General features: G+C 49.9%; 2 protein-coding genes across 10 annotated transcripts in view; one reads left to right on the top strand and one right to left on the bottom strand.

Annotated features, from left to right (window-relative positions):
* Lrrc36 (leucine rich repeat containing 36) overlaps window positions 1–8557 on the top strand; it is a 50489-nt gene extending 41932 nt beyond the window's left edge. For 4 of the 8 annotated variants that reach the window (XR_387748.3, XM_006531055.3, XM_006531056.3 and 1 more), the window contains 4 exons: window positions 1898–2046; window positions 2867–2990; window positions 5489–5603; window positions 8214–8553. Coding sequence is in view for 7 of the 8 variants with exons in the window: in XM_006531055.3 (XP_006531118.1) it covers window positions 1898–2046; window positions 2867–2990; window positions 5489–5603; window positions 8214–8439 (614 nt within the window). In the remaining variant the exon portion in view is untranslated. Of the gene's footprint in view, window positions 1–1897; window positions 2047–2866; window positions 2991–5488; window positions 5604–8213 lie in introns of all 8 variants that reach the window. The other 4 variants (NM_001170788.1, NM_001170789.1, NM_001033371.3 and 1 more) reach the window with 2 other exon arrangements.
* A 3405-nt stretch (window positions 8558–11962) lies between these two features.
* Window positions 11963–15893, bottom strand: Tppp3 (tubulin polymerization-promoting protein family member 3). 2 transcript variants are annotated; one of them, NM_026481.3, is made up of 4 exons: window positions 15751–15893; window positions 12911–13104; window positions 12627–12780; window positions 11963–12495 (listed from the first exon to the last, which is right to left on the bottom strand). In NM_026481.3, exons 2-4 carry the CDS (start codon window positions 13096–13098, stop codon window positions 12307–12309), a joined length of 531 nt encoding a protein of 176 aa, NP_080757.1. In that variant the 5' UTR covers window positions 13099–13104; window positions 15751–15893; the 3' UTR covers window positions 11963–12306. The 2 variants fall into 2 exon arrangements, with proteins under 2 accessions (NP_080757.1, XP_006531387.1); XM_006531324.4 differs by lacking the exon at window positions 15751–15893 and adding an exon at window positions 13190–15737.
* Window positions 15894–16417: the final 524 nt, after the last annotated feature.

The raw sequence follows: 16417 nt of genomic DNA on the forward strand, positions 1-16417 counted from the left end.
GTCTTCCCTATTTTTTTTAAATCAGCTGTTTGTCCGATTGCTTTGTAGCAATGGGTTTCTTCTTCTTGTGCTTTGCTTGTGGGTGCTCGTGTGTGGTCTTTGGTAACATGTTGCATGACCAGACATATGTAATAGAAGTAGTTATATTAGTAATTGCAAAACCATTTTATATTCCTTTGAAAGTGCCAGTATTGAGGCCAACAGAAGTTAGGTTTGGCTATCTGAAATTTGCAGAGACTGTTGAAATGTTGATTTTTAAAAATGCAAATGAATTAATGCTCTTGGGCTCTTTTCTGGGGTTAATTCTTAGATGCATGGGCAGAGAGCTTTATAAACGTTGGCTCCAAGTGTTTATCTGTTGTTTGACGGCAAGAGAACTCAAGGGACTTTTACTTGTTAGAAAAGCTCTAAGGAGAAACTAGAAACTTAAACATTGTTTGGGCTGTGTCTTAGTCAGGGTTTCTATTCCTGCACAAACATCATGACCAAGAAGCAAGTTGGGGAGGAAAGGGTTTATTCGGCTTACACTTCCATACTGCTGTTCATCACCAAGGAAGTTAGGACTGGAACTCAAGCAGGTCAGGAAGCAGGAGCTGATGCAGAGGCCATGGAGGGATGTTCTTTACTGGCTTGCTTCCCCTGCTTACTCAGCCTGCTCTCTTCTAGAACCCAAGACTACCAGCCCAGAGATGGCACCACCCACCAGGGGCCTTTCCTCCTTGATCACTAATTGAGAAAATGCCTTACAGTTGGATCTCGTGGAGGCATTTCCTCAACTGAAGCTCCTTTCTCTGTGATAACTCCAGCTGTGTCAAGTTGACACAAAACTAGCCAGTACAGGCTGCAAAAAATATTTTTAATTTTTAAGGGCTGAGGCTATAATTCAGTGGTAGAACAACTGTCCGGCAGGCACAAGCCCCATTCCAGCACTAAAAAACTTTCTTTAAAGATTTTTAGTTTTGGGCTGGAGAGATGGCTCAGTGGTTAAGAGCACTGACTGCTCTTCTGAAGGTCCTGAGTTCAAATCCCAGCAACCACATGGTGGCTCACAACCATCTGTAATGAGATCTGATGCCCTCTTCTGGTGTGTCTGAAGACTGCAACAATGTACTCATATACATAAAATAAATAAACAAATCTTTTTTAAAAAATTAGTTTTATCCAGGCAGTAATGGTGTGTACATCTTTCATCTCAGCACTTGGGAGGCAGAAGCAGGCTGATCTCTGTGAGTTCCAGAATAGCCAGTGCTGTACAGAGAGACCCTGTCTTGAAAAAAAAAAAAAGATTTTAGCTTTAGTTGTGAACATTGGTGTATACATGCGCATATAGGTGCCTCACAGAGACCAGAGAGAGTGTTAGACTCCCTGGAGCTGGAGCTGGAGGCTGTGAACCACCTGATCGGGGTGCTCAAAACTGAACTCTGGTTTTCTTCAAGAGGAGCAAATATTCCTAATTGCTGAACCATCTCGACAAACCCCTACCCCCATATTTTTAATTAAAAAATTATATGGGAAGAGGTCAGAGAGGGTAATATGTATGTGAGCATACTAATATGTTATGTACATGTATGAAACTGTCATGATAAAATCCACCATTATGTATAATCAATATATGCTAGTTTAAAAACTTCTTAATTCTAAAGGGACAGAGAGGATGAAGAAACAGTCTTCTGTGCCACTTCGTGGGAAATCATTCGCTGGGACGGTCACTCTGGACCATCCACAGAGGTTTCTGAGTTACCCCTTCACGGAGGCTTTGGGGGGTCAGTCACTTAAAACTCATGTCAAACGCGGATAAGGTTAGATTGCAGAGCTGCCAGTTGTTGGTTTGGATTCTGAGCCGCGGTCTTTAAGATTTTCCCACGTACCCAACCTGATTTTTTTTTTTTTAAATCAGGTCCCGCCAGAGACTTGCTCCTGTCATTGGTGGTCCCTGCACCCTCTCAGCAGTGGCGGCGCTCGAAGCTTGACGATAAGGCAGGGAAAGCCTTGTGCTGGAGGGAGACCGAGCTAAAGGAAGCAGGGCTGCTAGTTCCTAACGATGTGGTACGGCCCCTCCCCCACCGCTCCCCCCTCTTTCTTTACCAGAAGAGAGTAGAGCATCATGACTAGAACAGCCCTGGGCCCCTGGGAGCATCACTGCCACGGACACTTAGACACTCCAGAACCAAAATAGGGAAAAGGCAGGTGGGACAAATTAAGAAACAGAACTTGTTAGGACGGGAACACGCAGGCTCTTCGGGAATGACTCCGTCCTCCTAGCCCAAATCCGAATCTCCTAAAGAAATACTTGAAAGCAGACAAAAACTCTAGGGTAAAAATATGTAGGATCATACTGTTGAGAACCATAGCGTGGTCCCAATGACGCCTCCATCTTTGTCCCGTCTGCTGGAGCAGTGGCCATATTTGAATATCTGGATGCTGGCTTCAGGACAGAAAGAATTTTGTTTTGTTTTTCGAGACAGGGTTTCTCTGTGTAGCCCTGGCTGTCCTGGAACTCACTTTGTAGACCAGGCTAGCCTCGAACTCAGAAATCTGCCTGCCTCTGCCTCCCGAGTGCTGGGATTAAAGGCGTGCGCCACCACCGCCCGGCCAGAAAGAATCTTACAGTCCCTCGTTTCTGTTTTCTTACCTTCTGTGGGTTTTCAGGCGCCACTCTGGGCCCTAGGAACTTCTGATTAATGACTCTGAATGCCAGCCCCTTGCAAAAGCACCACTGTTCAGCAGGAGTCTGGCTACCCTCATATGAATCAAACTTGTAATGAGGCCACACAGCTGCTCCCCATTCTGTCTGCTTCTAGAGGAAAAGGCACTGCCCAGGAATTCAAACTCTTAACGTGTGCGTGCATTGTTTTCTGGTCTAAAGGAAAGTCTGAAGCAAAAACTGGTCAAAGTGCTGGAGGAAAACCTTGTTCTGTCAGAAAAAATTCAGCAGTTGGAGGGAACCGCTGCCACCTCGATTGTGAGTGGGCACCCATCACACACACACGGTAAGTTAGGAAAGCCAGGAGCGAAACTGCCCCAAAGAACTGTTGGCAAATGACCTGTTTAATGAGCTTCATCAGCCACAGGCTGCCTTTGGTCTCTTTTAGCCATTATTTGTCTTTGCGACTCAATGGGAATTAGGATCTTACTTCAGAGACTTTTATTTCTGTGGTGCTTGGAATCCAACCCAGGCTAGGTCCCCAGAAAATTGTAATGTGCACATCTTTGAATTACCACATAAAGCTTTGTGTCCGTGTTAGACATACATGAATGGCGGTTTTAGGATGACACTGCCTTTTGTCACCACAGCAGGAGAAAATGTCTAAGGAAACAGAGCTCCGTGACCCAGCAGTGAATGCCACCCCTGTGTCTGAGTAGTTCTTTCTTCCAGATAATCTCCATGTGAGAGACATTCAACTCAAAAATTTAAATTATACCATGATTTTAAAAGATAATGTACATTCAAAATATAGTCTTTTATTTTATATAAGTATAAATATTTATATATTTATATATATATATCTTATATATAGTCTTATATATCTTAAATTTGACTCTAAGGAAATTATAAAACACTCTGTAACACCAGAAAGTTACCATCTATACTTGTGTAGTCATTTTCCCCTCCATACCCCAGCCAACCACACAGCTATTTCTACATCCTCACTTAATGCCACTAATTAAATGGCACCGGCGACTCCCACAGGATTGCATGAGTCGGCCTCATTTGTCTGTCAAATTCTATACTGTTGTATCTAGTATTTAATAACCATAAAGCTGCCTTTGCTCCGACTGTTCCAAGGGAAGAGCTAAGGTGGAGAACAGCGGGGATGAACAGTTTTCTGATACCGCCTCCCTTCCCTGGGGGTAGAGCTACAGCTCCCAAGACTCATGCTGTTGGCCCACACTTCAGCCCGTCTTCCTAGGAGAAGTCGAAGGGCATAGACGTTTCACACACTGATAAATCATCCGCAGAAATGTGGTTTTGATTACGCACATCACTATTTGAGCTCCCATTTCACTCCATCTTTCCGAATGCTACTTTTTTCTTCTTCTTAGATTGATTTATTTGTTTATACGCATACACTGTAGCTGTCTTCAGACACACCAGAATAGAGCATTGGATCCCATTACAGATGTGTGTGAGCCACCATGTGGTTGCTGGGCCTTGAACTCAAGATCCTCTGGAGGAGCAGCCAGTGCTCTTAACCACTGAGCCATCTCTCCAGCCCCCAAATGCTACCTTTGTCTGTTTTGTTTGCTTTCTTTTTGGTTTGGTTTGTTTTGAGACAGGATTTCTCTGTGTATCCCTGGCTCTCCTGGAACTCGCTCTGTGTACCAGGCTGGTTGAAAACTCAACCAGAGATTCACCTGCCTCTGCCTCCCAAGTGCTGGGATTAAATGTGTAGGTTGCCCGCCATGCCCGGCTGAAAATGCTACCATTTCTTTTTAGGTTTGCCATTGCGATGAATGAAAAACAATACTCACTTAGGCACTGGTTTCCACTATTTCATTATCATAGGTTAGCTTATACTTTAAAGTCTATCCTCAACTTCAAACCTCTAGCCCAGCTTTCATAAGTAAATACAGCACTCACACAGCTGTGAGAAACTTGCCTGGGAGCACCGAGCCTCCACTGTTAAACTCAGCACCACCTGGTAATAGCCACAAACCCCAGATAAAGAGGGAACACCAATTTTCTCCTACCTATTTTTGAGAACCAATCCTTTCATTCAGTCATAAGGCTTGGTTCTGCATGGTGGGTTACGGGGGTGGGGGGGTTACTGCAGCTATAGCATTCCTGGTCTTCACCTTCCAGACCTTGTCACTCAAAACGGGATCCATGGTAACATTACCTGGGAGCTTGTTAGACAAGGGAGTATTGGTCCTCTCCACCACCTACTGAATCAGAATCTATTTTTAACAAGATCCCAGGTGATTGGTAAGCACGTTAGCGTTTTCAGAGCATAATTCTAGAAAACTGGCTCTTCTAAAACCAGGGTTCCTGTGTTCTCACCCCCCTCAGGGCTGCAGGCCGGTGGCAGAGTGTGAGGCAGGCGTAATGGTCTTCGCTATCAGTGAGCTATTGCAGTCTGATAATTTTATAGATTGACACCATAGTAGATGTTTTTCACAAACTAGGAAAAGAAGGGCTCCCGGTTCCAAAACAAAATGGAGAATGCAGGAGATTGTTTACTGGGTAGAGAGAGAGGCAGGTGTGCCCCTGGGTCCTCATGGGGGTACTGTAGGCTGTGGCCATCAGCTGCAGTGAAACTGGAAACTTGGTACACCTATGTGCAACTGTATCTGGCCAAATTGTAAGTCAGATATCTGTTGCCAAACGCCACATTCTTGTCAAATATCCCTGGTCTCCAAGGGAGGGAACGGTGGCATGTGGGGGTGCGTATGGGGGAACACAGTTGGGATGTGCCTGAGAACATGAGCGCCACTCACAAGTGAACTTGGAGTCCTGCTCACTCCTTGGCTGTTGTACCTTTTGTAGATGAGCTTCTGCGCAAAAACCAACAGCTGACCATACAGGTGGCTTGCCTGACCCAGGAGCTGACTCAGCTGAAAAGACTGGAGGAGACAGTTGCTCTTCTCCATGAGAGTCAGAGGTAGGAGCAGGCCTGGCTGGCTGGCTGGCTGGCTGGCTGGCTGGCTGGCTGGCTTCTGAGTCTGTGTTCACTCCTCTTTATCTCCTCTGCTTTTCTTGGAAGCTAGACTCCACACCTGTGTAAATTAGTGCAGTCTGTATGTAAATCTCCTGTACTTGGCCAGTTAGCCAGGGATCAAAGGACTGCTTCAGTACTGCTCTGATACACCAGGGACAAACCCTTGCTGGCGTTGCTGTTGCTGGCGTCGGTGGGTTGCACCTACTCAATAATTACTTTCTCCCTCGGTGACTGTAATAGGACTCTAGGGTCACCCGATTGTTTTGGTCATTACCAACCCCTCAGATCAGTCCTCTGGCTCCGCTGGAAAGTGTTTGCTGTTGGGCCCCAAAGACTCACCGAGAGCACTCAGTAGGGAGTAATGGGGGAAAGAATCTAAAGTACACTCTAACATCAGCCTCTTGACAGAGAAAGCACCCTCAAGCTGCAGACCGGAGACACCTGGGGGCGGGGGAGGCGTGGGAGGTGGCTGAAGGAGGCGATCATGGAAAGCTCTTGAAGAGTTGATCTGCCCGCCCTACCTCTGCTAAGACTCTCTCACTGATGTTCACAAAAAGCAAAACCCTCACCTTGAAACCCAGATCTCACCGTTGATTTTTCAGTAGAATAGTAGCATTAAAGCCAGAGGGTCAGATCCGGGCCCTTTCTGGGTGACTTAAACAAAAACCAAAAAACCAAAGCCCCACAGCTTTTCAGCTGGTCATGGTGGCACCTTGCTGGAACTTTCGGTAGTAGGAGGGTCAGCACTTCAAGGACAGCCTCAGCTACATAGTGAGTTTAAGGCTAGCCTGTACCACCTGAGATTCTAAAAACAAACAAACAAATGTCAAGCAACAACAGAAGTCTTTTACAATCTCAAGCTTTACAGGGAGAATAGCATAAAGTCATGGTTCTCAAACCTAGGTCTGCATGGGAATTACAGGGAAGATTTGTTGACTGCAGATGCTGGGTCCCAGGCCAGAGTTCTAGTTGGTCCTGTAGGCTGGGAACTTGAGAATCTGCATTTCTGGTGTTTCCAGGCTGTGCTGTGCCTACTGCTCTGGAGCCCACACTGTGCACACATTAGAGTATCTCCCAAGAGCTGGACACTCAAATGAACTTGAAACAGCTCTGTTTCCCTAAGCCGCTCAGCTCATTTGTTTTATTTTCACTTTGACGCTTAGGGAAATTTTTTTTTTTTGGTTTATCTTGTTTGTACAGTTTTATAAAACATACCATCATCTCAAAGCCAAGTCCATAAATAAGGTAAATCCAGAAGCATCTACTATTTCCTCTTACTGGCCTTCTGTAGTGGATGCCAGCCGCGCTGTTATCTGCTTACCTTTTATGCATAAAAAGGAGCACAGGTGTTACTTATTTAAATCTTTTGTTGTTGTTGTTACTTTTCAAAAATGTTTTATTTTATCAGGTACTTGGCCTGATACCCATGGAATCCAGAAGAGGGTTCCAGGATCCCACAGTTACTGGTGGTTGTGAGCCACCATGTGGGTGCTGGGAATTGAACTGGGAGCCTCTGAGGGTCAGGGCTCTGGGAGTCACCTCCTGGGCCTGCTTTAACCTGTTTGTTTGCTTGTTTGATGAGGGAGGGGGAATTGAACGTGCTAGTCCCAAGGATCAGCCTTGGGTTGTCAAGCATGCCCGCAAGCACCTTTACCCACCGAGCCATCGGTGGATCAACACTTTTATCTTGAAAAACAGTTCACAATGGACTGTGAGCTACTTCTCAGTCCTTTTTATAAATGCCTAGTACTCGTTGTATGATTATACATTTAAAAAAAAATAGTTCCCTGTTAATATCAGTTTAGATGAACCGTATTTATTTGGCTTCCAAAAACAGTACAGTATGAGCTGGGATGTGTGTGTACCCGGCAAGTATGAGGTTCATGTTTCAATTCCTAACACCAAACTCCCCAACGCAAAATAGCGCTGTAATTAATAATATTTATATACATTTTTTTAGAGACAGGATCTCTCTACATAGCCCTGGCTATCCTGGAACTCACTATGTAGACCAGGCTAGCCTTAAGTTCCAGGGTGCCACCTGCCTCTGCCTCCTGAGTGCTGGGATTAAAGGCAAGAGCCACTACACCTGGCTGTTGCACATCATAATTTGTGCTGGTGTGTGTGGATGGCTTTTGGTGTTGTGTGGTAATTCTGAGTTCAAGGATGCAGTAGGGGCTTGTACCATTGGTCTGGCACAGAGACAGGCTATTAAAGGAGGCGGTGACTAGGGAGTGGGAGTTGACAGCCTGATCAGATGCCAGTGTCCCTGAGCTTCTCCCTCCTTCCCTCAACAAGAAAGGGCTTTGGAAAGAATGGAAGAACCATTCCATGAAATGTGAGCTACGTCACTGCTTCAGTCAGTGTGGAGCGCAGTCCATGAGCTGTAACAAAGGAACCATGGCCTGCTTTTAAGATAACCCACTGCTAAGTTGGACAGTTCCATTGAAAGGAGCCCCTGCACTGAGTTTGACTTTAGCAGCCATTTCAGACCTGAATGGCCTGTGCTTTGCTTTTGTGATTTCATGACTGCCTTTCCCCCCTGGGCCTCAGGTCCCTGGTGGTAACTAATGAGTATCTGCTGCAGCAGCTGCATAAAGAGCAGAAAGGTTATTCCGGGAAATCTCTCCTGCCTCCCGAGAAGAGTCATCCTTTGGGGAGATCGTCGCCCTTTGGGAAAAGCACGCTGTCTTCCTCCTCACCAATGGTACACGACACGGGTCAGTACCTAATACAGAGTGTCTCAGAAGCCGACCCAGAGCCTAGTTTGTGGAGCTAGCACCGCAGCCCGCCCCACCAGCTCCCTCGCCCACGGAGGACGCTCAGGGCCGCTGTCCCTGTGGTGGGTACTGGTGTTTACCCCCAAAGATTAAGAAAAACGTATTATGATGACTTTCTATTGTCCCTCTCTTATTTCTTCCATTTATTTCCTCCCATTTGGCCATTCTTCCCCTCTGCCCACACAAATTGTTGGCGCTTGGTCCTAGGCACCATTTCACACAGAAACATTTGATTGAAAATGTCAGAAAGGAAAAATTAGTGGACACATTTCGGTGTCATTCGAGACTGTGGCGGAAAGTTACAAAAGAACATCTGTCACTGTCTTTTGTGTTAGAAGAATTTCCAGAGACTCTGAAGTGTTTGAAGTCTCCTTCTGCCATAGTGCAAGTGTATACTCTCTGGAGGAGCCCCTGGCCTGCTAAGACTCGGGTCCACAGAGGACCGTCTAATGGGAGCTTGAAGTAGAGCATGTGGGTGGATGGTGGGGTCCACGTGGAGGCTCTAGTGAGTCTCATGGATTAGGATGCTAAGGAAAAGATGCAGAGCCTCTTAGACTAGGATGCAGAGTCCAGTGGTCCCTGAAGGATCATGGGTCAGGGATACGAAACAGTGGGATGTGGTACTGCATGGGAATGTGATAGGACATCAGTCTTTGCCCAGAGAATGCAAGGTCAGGAAAATGTCCCCAGAGGACAGTCAAATGAGACCTGAGACTAAGCAGGTTACCAGGCAAAGCATAGGACTAAGGGCAAGAACAAGAGGAGAGCTGCAGCTTTGCTGTGTCACCAAGGGAGTGGCACCGCTCCAGGGCTGGGGGCTGGGAGGACAGAGGAGCTCGGCCGCATGGCTCCGTGCAGACTTTCCACTAAGGGGTAGAAGAGTAGAGGCCTGCATTTAAAAGGCTTCCTCTACAAGGAGACTGACTGGCTGGCTGGAACAGGACAGGCTAAGCACAGAGAAGCTGAACAGCAGAATCGGCAGGCACAGGCCCACGGGAGGCGCAGCTTGTGACATGCCTGGGTTCAGTGTCATTTCCCACATGAGGACTGTACATTCTTTGGTCCTGATAGATCAGGTATCCCAAACTTCTGTGGGTCTGCTTCAATATCAGCACTCTCCAGAGCTGCCAGTGTGGCCAGGAAACAAAACTGCTGTCACTCTGATGCCACTTCACCTATGCCACCATGTCAGGAAGAGAGGCAAGGAGCTAACTAACTCACATGCCGTGCAGGGAAGGAGTCCTGTGCCACATTGTGGGTTGTGAAGCCCCCATGTTTCTGAATTATAAATAAACCCACAGACACACACCTGGGTTTATCTGGCTTTTCAAGAGGAGACATAAGCTTTTGTCTGCATGTTCTACAAAAGCCAGCTTCTCTGTCTCCTTGTCCCATTAAGAAGTCTCCATAGAGCCTAAGCTTTGCCTAAAAAGGGGGATGACTGAGTTGTCACTTTAGAAACAACTCAGGGCACAAACCACCCTGCTGTGTGAGCCACCATGGGCAAACACGGTGTTTCTTTGTACCATCCGCCTCTTCCTGCCTCTCGTCTGAGCATCCTACAGTGGTCACCCAGCATCTCCACAGAGCTCCTCTAAAGAGAAGTGAAGAGCCTGCCATGCTAAAGCTACCTCCATGACCATCTCCCTTTGTCACAGGAAATGGCTGACTCGGGCCGGCCATTCTTGAGCTGCTGGGCACTCCTGGGGGAAGTAAGTTCTCTCAGATTCTGATTTTTCCTGATGTGTCACGTAGTCCCAGGGACAGGAGGTAGCTAGTATAAAGTCAAGGGGAAGACCATCGTTGTCACCGCGTAGGGCTAGCTGGACCTAACTTGGAGGGCAGAGGAAAACCTCTGGAGCAGAGGAAAACTAGTGGAGAGGCTGGCACTCTAAGCCTGCCCTACAGTGGACTGACTGGTGCAAGGTTGGTGTGCAACCAGTTCTCAGGTAGGTTTCTCCCGAAACAGAAGTCTCTGTAGAGAGGTAGTTAATGGGGTGTCCTTATCAGCAGAGCCTTACTAGAGAAGGCATTTGTGGATTTTAACCTCAGGAGTCTCCCTGGCCCTAAGTGGACACTGAGCTGCTTCTGGCTCTATGTGCCTTTTCAGAGAAAATGAGGGCTCTTTCTCCTACTACATGGAGTTTAGGGTCAGGCAATACCCTCCTCCCCGTTTCTCCAAGTCATCCCACCAGTCACAGGGATAACAGGCTGCTGTCCCCCTCCTCATTAGCTGTCTCCCTCCGCACACCCCTGCAACTCTAGCTGAGAGTGAGGCCCACACAGGTAACCCCACTCGCTGTGACAATCTTTCAGTAAGAATATCATTTCCGTAATGCTCACTGACATGAAGCTTGGGATTCAAACGGATTTCCCAGGCTCGATGGAGGGACTGCTTCTTTACTGCTGGGGAGGGGAAAGCTGGAACTCTTCCCGGGTAGCTTGAGAAGGGACATCCCAGTGAAGAGCCACCCTCTGGCATCTGGGAGACAGGTGCTAGCCTGGGGCCCTCTGCTTTCCACCTGACCTTTCTTCATCCCTGTCCATCTCACACCATTTGTCTGAATGTCTCCTTCCCACCTGGTTGGGCTCAAGCCCAGTGTGAGCAGAGCGTCCCAGGACAGCCTGTGGGAATGGGGCACACAGAAAAGAAGTTACTGTGGACCTGAGCCTCTGAAACCCAGAAGCTGCCCTCTGATGGACAGGCCCTAAGTCCACCAGCCTCCTTGCTACCACAGCAAGGACGTGAAGGGCGTGCTTGGGAACAGCTCTAGCCAGACACCGGCGACTCCGAGGACTGATGATCTGGTAGGGAACAGAATGGCCACACCTTCCCCATCAGAATGGTGAACAGATGGGAGGGAGTCAGCCAGAAGTCCCTCACTGTGGGACACCAGGCTCATCACTGGCCATTAGGTCCCATGTGTGTGTTTTGTTTTTGTTTTTGAGAAATGGTGTTGGGGCTTGCTGTTCCAGAACAGGGCTGGCATGAAGATAAGAGGTCTATAGTTCAGGGCTCATCTGTTGAAATCTCTTTCTCAGCTTCCTCGGCCATAGAGTAAGGGCATCAATTGTTTATTCTCTAGTTCTTTCTATCCCAGAATAGTCTGAGATTCTGGGCTACAGCCCAAAATGCCTTACCCGAGTAGCCCCCTGTTGGCAGCCACAGTGCTGAAGCCTGGCCCTGAGCCTCTGCCAAGGCTTGGTCCAGGCCAATTCTGATGTTTCATCCTGTGCAAATGTTGAGAGCAGATTGAGGCCTTATTGATTGGATAACAGGCTGTGATGCCATCACCCTAGGGTCAGGGTCCAGTAAAAAGCTCTGCATCTTCCTAAGGCTGTCTTGGGCTGGCTGGCTCTGCTCTGCACTAATGGGAAGGAATCGCTAATGGAAGGAGATAGCATCTATCCTTGGCATGGCTACCAATGGGAAGGAAGAGCCTAGCAGGGTGTGTATGCAGGAGGGGATGATAGGGGTGCTACAGTGTGAGTGACCCCATCACTGTAGACTGAGTCAGTCCATCCTGGTACAAAAGGTATCTTTATTGAGGTCTGGGTAAGAATTAGGCACTTGGCCAGAGCAGCAGCTTAAATATGAGGCAAAAGCAGGCAAGAGTCAGCCATGCCTGGGACCAGGCTGGGGCGGTGAGGATATAGGCACTGACTCCCAGACAGATGACAGGGAGACAGGAAGAAGGGACACAGCAGTCTGGGTCAGAGGCCTGATGGGATGGCCCTGGGACTGGGCAGGAAGCTCTTGGTGGCAGATCCAGCAGGGAGGGAGCCAGGCTTTCTTGCTCCATGTGACCCTGGACCCCAGGCCTGGGCCTCCAGTGGGACAGCCTCCCTGGGGGCTTTGGCAGGTGTCACTTCTTCACCTTGGCGTCATAGGTGCCTGCGTTTTTGTAGGCACTCACGTAGCCACTGTCGTCCAGGATGTCCTGCCGTCCAGCGATGCCCTTTCCCTTGCCGCTCTCATCAAAGCGTTCTTTGTGGGAGCCCGTATACTTACTGGTGTCCGTCAGCCGGTCCACAGCACCACCCGTTTTAGCTTTCTGTTTGGATAGAGTTCCCACAGAGTCCTGTGAGAGGGAACCTGGCCCATCCCACCCACCCCCATTTCTGCTGAGATCCACCCCTCCCCCACCCCCACCCATCTCCGTGGCAGGGCTGGCAGGGCACTTACGGTGACGCCAATGTTGGCCGGTTCCTTGCCCGCTATCAGCTGGCAGATGGCATCAAAGGCCTCCTCCTTGGACTTCCCCTTGAACCGCTTAGTTGCCAGCTCTTCCAGGGCCTTCTTGAACTCCTCATAGTTGATTACTCTAGCAGATTTCGCCCTGCCAGACACCGTGTGCACCGTAAGGATCCCCCCTTTTTGACATCCTCCCTGATTCCAGCCCCCTAACGACCACCCCCACACCCCCCACTTTCTGAAAGCATGAGAAACAGGGGTTGCCTGGTGCTCACTTGACTTTGGAGAAGACGATGTCGACGTCGGTGCCCGTTACGGCCTTTCCGTCGGCCACCTTACAGTCCTTGCACAGCTTGGCCCAGTTCTTGCCATTCATCTCTTGCCCGCTGGCCTTGGGGTCGCCATGGATGGCAAACTTCCGGAAGCTCTCCTCCAGCCCAGCTATGTCCGTGCTCGCTGCCATGCCACCCTGCGAGGATCCGCCACAGTCACCTCCCGGCCAAGTTATTCCCACCTCCTCTAGACCCAGAATGCCCCTACTGCCTTCTCAATACCTGTGAGGTGCTGGGCAGTGGTGGCGCACGCCTTTAATCCCAGCACTGGGGAGGCAGAGGCAGGCAACTTTCTGAGTTCGAGGCCAGCCTGGTCTACAAAGTAAGTTCCGGGACAGCCAGGGCTATACAGAGAAACCCTGTCTCGAAAAACAAAACAAAACAAACAAAAAAAAAAAACCTGTGAGGTATGAGTTGGCAGCACATCAGTCCCTCAGTCAGGACTGGGATGCCTAAGGGTTAGCACCTTGTGTCTGTCTATGCCCAGAGCTGAGGAAGAGCTATGGGCAGAAAGGTGCTGTCGCTCGGTGCCAGCCCTGGATGTCAAGAGGGCTCAGAAGATGAAGTCATGATGCCCACACGGCCCTGGGAACAGAAGGGCACTGTCCTGAAAGACTGTGATGATAGCAGCTAGGGCCATGGCTTTGTCTGTCCCTGGCACAAAGCCTGGTTGGGTGGAAGTGGGGGTGGTGGCAGAAAAGCCTCCCTGAAAACTCCTGTCAATCTGGGTCAACGCCAGACAAGGGTGGTGTATGGGCAGGTATGTAGTGAGGGCAGTGTCTCTGTAAAGGTCATGGAGACCTAGGGAGGCCCAGCCTCGGCCTGACAATGGAGCAAGAGCAAGGGCAGCAGTGCCTGCCCTAGGCAGGGGCGCAGCTGGCCCAGCCCTGGCCTTGTTACTATTTGCTGTTAAACAAAAACAGGAGGGGAGCAGGAACTTGGGTCTGGCCTGGCCACAGTTTGTGGAGCCTGGAGACAGTTGCTAAGGGAGGGTGGTGCTGCTTGGAGACAGTTGCTAAGGGTAGGATGGTGTCAGGGCGGCTTGAGGGAGAAGCTCCCAGTGCTGCTGGGCTGGGCTGGGCTGGGCTGGGGATCAGGGGCCCAAGGGTGGGGCATACCAGCACTCCCTAAGCCTAGGGCACAACCGTGGCTTCCTGGCCCCTTGCCACTGATTGAAGCTGTAGCTTCCAGTCTGTGGAGCTTAAGAGTGGGAAACGAAGAAACCTGGGTAGAGACTTGGACAGTAGCCCCTAAATTCTTCCATGGGGCCATGATCTTGGTGCCTCAATCCTTCACTGAGGCACAATCCCGTTGTCTACACTTCAGCCCTCCACTAAGGTCTTCTTTTCACTGAGCGTGACCACGCCTGTCCACGTTCCCATAGCTCAGATGCACTGAGCCCTGGCCCTCCACACCCTCTGCCTCGTACCCACTAACCATACCCACAGCCTTGCACCGAGGCTTCCTCCACCCACACCCAAAGCCTTGAATTTGACCCTTTTTCCTTTTCCATCCCCACACAGACATTAAGACCCCTGCAATGAAACTCCTCCCCAGCATGCCCACAGCCCTGCAGTCAAGTGCATGTCCTACTACAGACCCCTGACCACACCCTCCTCAGAGCTCCATTGCAGATCTCTGACCACACCCTCAGCCCCACCCTGAAAGTCCCTCTCCAAATCAAACCCTGTGTACACTGCATCCATTTTGCATCCTTTTAACTCACATCCTGAAGACCCCAACCACAGTCACTAGCTGGACTCTGCACCCTTACAAAGGCCCCCTGGCCATACCCTTGGAGCATTCCCGTTCATCCATATAGCTACAGCTTCTGACACAGCCCTGCCTTGAAATCTCCCAGTCTATGCAGTAACACTTCCATACTTCCATGCAAAGCATTGAACACCCACCACCACACACGCGCAGAGTTCCCTGACCACACCCTCAGCACTCTCTCTTTACTCATATGCTAAAGCTATTGACACAGACCTGACCTAAAGCCCCTCAGAGTCTAACCAGCACTGGCATCGCCAGGCATCATGTTAAGACATACCACCATCACCACACCCACTGCAGCCTCCTGTTCTCAGCCACCATCTTTACCTTGCCTCTTAGGGGAAAAAAAAAAAAGTGTCCAATGACCACAACCTGGCCCCCGAACAACTTCCTCTTCTTCCATTACTAGTTGGTCCACACTGAAAGGCCTTTTCTGGTGACCACACCTACTCATCCATAAGTTGCAATTTTTAAGACTCAGAAACCCAGAGATTGCACTCTGCAGGGACCTCTGTGGGTCTGTAAATGGGGTCCGCCACACCCTTTGCCTCTCCCAAAGATGTCAACCCGCCCGGGGACCCAAAGCCCTGTACTTGAACACCACAGGTAAATGTGTCCAGGGGAGTTTGGGGTGCTACATGATGCTCTTCTCAAGGAAATGGGAGGATCCTGAGGCTACTGCTCACTCCTGTCTATGGGAAGATGAATTTGGGGGCTGTTGATGTGGAACAGAATCACAGCAGCTGCTCTGGGGTCCTCAGACCCTGGGCACAGTGTTCATGCCTCTGAACTGAATCCGCTCGTCAGCTCCTGCTGGGACAGCTGCAGTCATCAATCAGCCTGGCAAGAAGGTGGGGGCAGGAGTGTGTGTGGAACCCTTGGGGCCAGGGCCGGGGTGTTCAGCTGATAGGCTCAGCTCAGTACCATCTGAGGTTGGTTCAGGCTGCTCCCACCCACCCCTCCTTTTGGGGGATACGAATTAGGGTGGTCGATGTTCAGTCTCCTACCGGCTTCTACCGCTTGGCTGCTCCTGAGCGTGCCTTCGGACAGGACCCAGGAACTGATGCTGGAGACCAGGAGGCTCCACAGCTCCGCTCCCTGCCGGCTCCCGGGCGGGACTGCAGCCCGGGCGGCTCCGTAGTATTATCCCCTGTTTCTCGGTCACCATAGAGACAGTGAGTCCCACCCCCTAGGCTGTCTCGGCGGGAGAGTGACCAAGGTCACGCTAGCTCCTCCCACCAGACCCCGCCCTATGTGCTCTGTGGGCGCTGGGCCCGCAGAATTGCAGCGACAGCCTTATCCTGCTCCTCCCCTTCAACCGCGGTCCTCAAGCGGTCAGAGCTGCCCTCTGCAGTCCTGGATGTCCTAAGATAGGAACTCCCATGGCCAATGGGAAAACAGCCCCCCCCCAAATTCCATTGTCCCCAACCCTCAAGGGACTGCTGAAAGAATCCACCTGAGATTGTCTAGGAGCTGAACTGAAGAAGGGGATCCCGCCCCTCATTGACAAGGATCTACAGCTGGCTCCAAGACCACAGCTGCCGCTAACCCTGTGGCATTCACTCATTCCTAGGTTCTCAGCAGGCCACATTCTGAAGCACTAGAAGACTGAGACAATCAGTGGATCACGCATTCTTACCCACCCCACCCCCCCAAATGCTGGGTACTTTTGTG

This window comes from Mus musculus, chromosome 8 (assembly GCF_000001635.26).
Source record: "Mus musculus strain C57BL/6J chromosome 8, GRCm38.p6 C57BL/6J".
Lineage (NCBI taxonomy): Eukaryota > Metazoa > Chordata > Mammalia > Rodentia > Muridae > Mus > Mus musculus.